Below are 2,639 nucleotides of genomic sequence, written 5' to 3'. Positions count from 1 at the left end.
TGCCACCTCCCCTCCCTGCTGCTCAGCAGCAAAGCGCTGCCTGACCCCCGACTAACAGCACCCCCCCGCCCAACCCCTCCTCACCCGCCTGGTCTCAACGGGTCTGGTCTTGCCTCTTCTTTGTGGAGGGTGCTGGAGCCGGCGCTGCACACGGAGTGACTGGACAGCCTGGGTGCCTACTTCCTGGGTAGTGGTGAAATAGTGGCAGGGCAATTGCAGCGTAACCGTAGGTGAATAAAAAGTGAATAAAAGGAAGTCTCCTCCCTCTCCGTGGTGTGACTGTTTGGTTTTGTCAACACTGGAGGTGGTTGTGTATCTTGTATGTCTGTTTAAAAGAAGATATTTTATCTTACCCCTGTCCAGTGTGTAATGCGAGGAAAATTCCTCTGGAATGCAGCCCCATGTAACGCACTTTTAAAAAAGACTTTACTAGATGACTTTGGGATCTAACCTGCTTTTCCAGTGTTCGGAGCATTCCAGCTCACAGGTCAAGGGAGTGACAGCGATAGCACTAGTCTAAGCACAGCTGCAGCAAGCTTTCTGCTGGCCTGGAGCATTTTGAGCTTTAGTGAAGGATTATCACAGAAAGTGTTGGATAACTGGGCAAAGTAGAATCTCTGCTTCTACAGTGGAAGCAGACGGTGAAGACAGAGGCCATGGTTTATAAATAATTTGCCACAAAGTGTCTGCTTAAAGGAAGGAGTGAGAGAATACCCACAGAGAGTGTCAGGACCTCCTGTGTGCACCTACATGCACGTCCTGGCTAAGTATCACAACAGAAAAGGCTGGATAACTGCGAGTGACTAAAATATGCCTTGAGCCGTGATGAACAAAATAACGTTCCCTAGGTTTTGCAATCATCCTGAACTACTTTGTAGTTTGAACCAAACATGGGATTTGGTACCATGTTTGTAAAAAAGGGCCAGTTTCAACAGTCTCAATGATGAGTCAGAATTTCCAAGATGGGTTTTCTAAGATACAAGCAAAGGTGTATTTCTTTTAATTTTTTTTCTTTCTTTCTCCAGATGTATCAAGGAACCAAACTCACAGAACCTGCAGCTGGACTGAAGACTGTTGCTGTAAGTGTAGTTCTGCATGGGTTCTAGAAAACAGCAGCAGTTGCTTCCCCAATTTCAAAACTGAGATTATTTGTTGAATTATTAGCTTTAACCAATTCAGTAAATACCTTAGACATCTGTGGTCCAGAAATTCTAATGGGCATTATAAAAGGCAACAATATGATACATGTAGTACTTGCCATATGCATAGCTGTCGGTTTGCCTGTGCTAAGCACCAAAGTGAACATGCATGGGAGAAACATGGGGAAAAAAGGCTTGGGGAACATAAACAAGATGCTAGATGGGCCAGCTGCTTCTCAGTGTAAGGAAAACATCGGTCTCACTTATGTGTGTACTTTGCTCCTGAAATTTGTTTCTAACCTATGTTCCATTTTCACTCCTTGACCTGGACAATTTCAAAGCGTCTGAGGAAAGGTACTTTCCAAGAAACTCTTGGAATAGGACAATCATAAGTAGCGCATCTTCTGCACTTCCAAGCAGCTCTTCCCCTTCAGGTCACCTCTACTAGGCAGTATCCTTGCAGTATTGTACAGAGGGGTGGCAAGTTCTTGAAGTCTTGGGATTTTCTTTTTCTAAAGCAATGTCTTTATATTGATCCTCTACTCCAATTTCAGTACACAGATATCCTTTCATACAGCCACTGCTTGTGGGCTAGGAAAACAAGAGCATATTTTATATATTGCATAGCATTGTAAACAATCATTTCTACTTCATGGTTGTAGCTGCTCTGTATGTGTTATGTCTTGTAACAGTGTGGTCGAAGAAATCCTCAAATTCTTAATCCCACAGGAAATTATGAAAACATGATGACTCCACATGAGAGCTCTTAAATGAGCTATATTTATTTCCAGTTACGTGCATTTTTGAGTAATTTTTCAAAAATTTTGGTGATGTGATTCAGAAATGTAATGGTGTTTTTTCCAAAGGTGTTTTTCAGGAATTTGAAAAGAAACTGTAACTCTATAATCATATTTTTACCTTCCGTAATTCTTTGTTAAGAGTCAGTAGTTGCTAAGTCTAACCTGTGACTTGAAAAATATGTTTTCAGTGTTCTCAGCTATACTTTTAAAGCCAACGGTGTATTTGGTCTCTAAACAGTGCCAAAAGCTAAAAAAAAAACCAAACCAAACCCACCCCAAAACAGTGTGTGAAATGACAGCAAATGGCTGCTGTATTTCATTTTATGCTGGCCAATGGGTGAAGTCACATGCATGGACAGATAGAGAGTAGGTTGTAGGAGCAGTGTATTCACTCCTTGATAATGCTGTCATACACATTGATAAATATCAGCCACAGGGAATATTATTTTTGGAAAAGTTATCTTTGTTGGTAACTCTATCTGACAGTAAATGTTTTCTCAAGGAAAGCCCGATACTGAGTAAGGAAACAAGTTATTTTGGATTAATTTGTCAACGTTCTGTAAATTTAGTCACAGGTTCATCAACATGAAACTCCTTTGGAAGAAGTTTGTTGCTTAGCATTTACATCTAGAACTTTTTCAGTGCAAGAAACTTGAAAATTTTGAATGTTTCTATGATTAGGAGCGTGGCCGTAGGACCA

At 41.2% G+C, this 2,639-nt stretch overlaps 1 protein-coding gene across 1 annotated transcript in view; it reads right to left on the bottom strand.

Moving 5' to 3' along the window:
- GCNT3 (glucosaminyl (N-acetyl) transferase 3, mucin type) overlaps positions 1–403 on the bottom strand; it is a 2,052-nt gene extending 1,649 nt beyond the window's left edge. The window contains exon 1 of the mRNA XM_009885790.1: positions 354–403. Within this exon, the coding sequence (XP_009884092.1) occupies positions 354–403 (50 nt within the window). The remainder of the gene's footprint in view (positions 1–353) is intronic.
- Positions 404–2,639: the final 2,236 nt, after the last annotated feature.

The sequence above is a fragment of the Charadrius vociferus genome, unplaced genomic scaffold (genome assembly GCF_000708025.1).
Source record: "Charadrius vociferus isolate BGI_N301 unplaced genomic scaffold, ASM70802v2 scaffold325, whole genome shotgun sequence".
In the NCBI taxonomy this organism is placed as follows: Eukaryota; Metazoa; Chordata; class Aves; order Charadriiformes; family Charadriidae; genus Charadrius; species Charadrius vociferus.
This window is presented reverse-complemented; position numbering and strand designations above follow the sequence as displayed.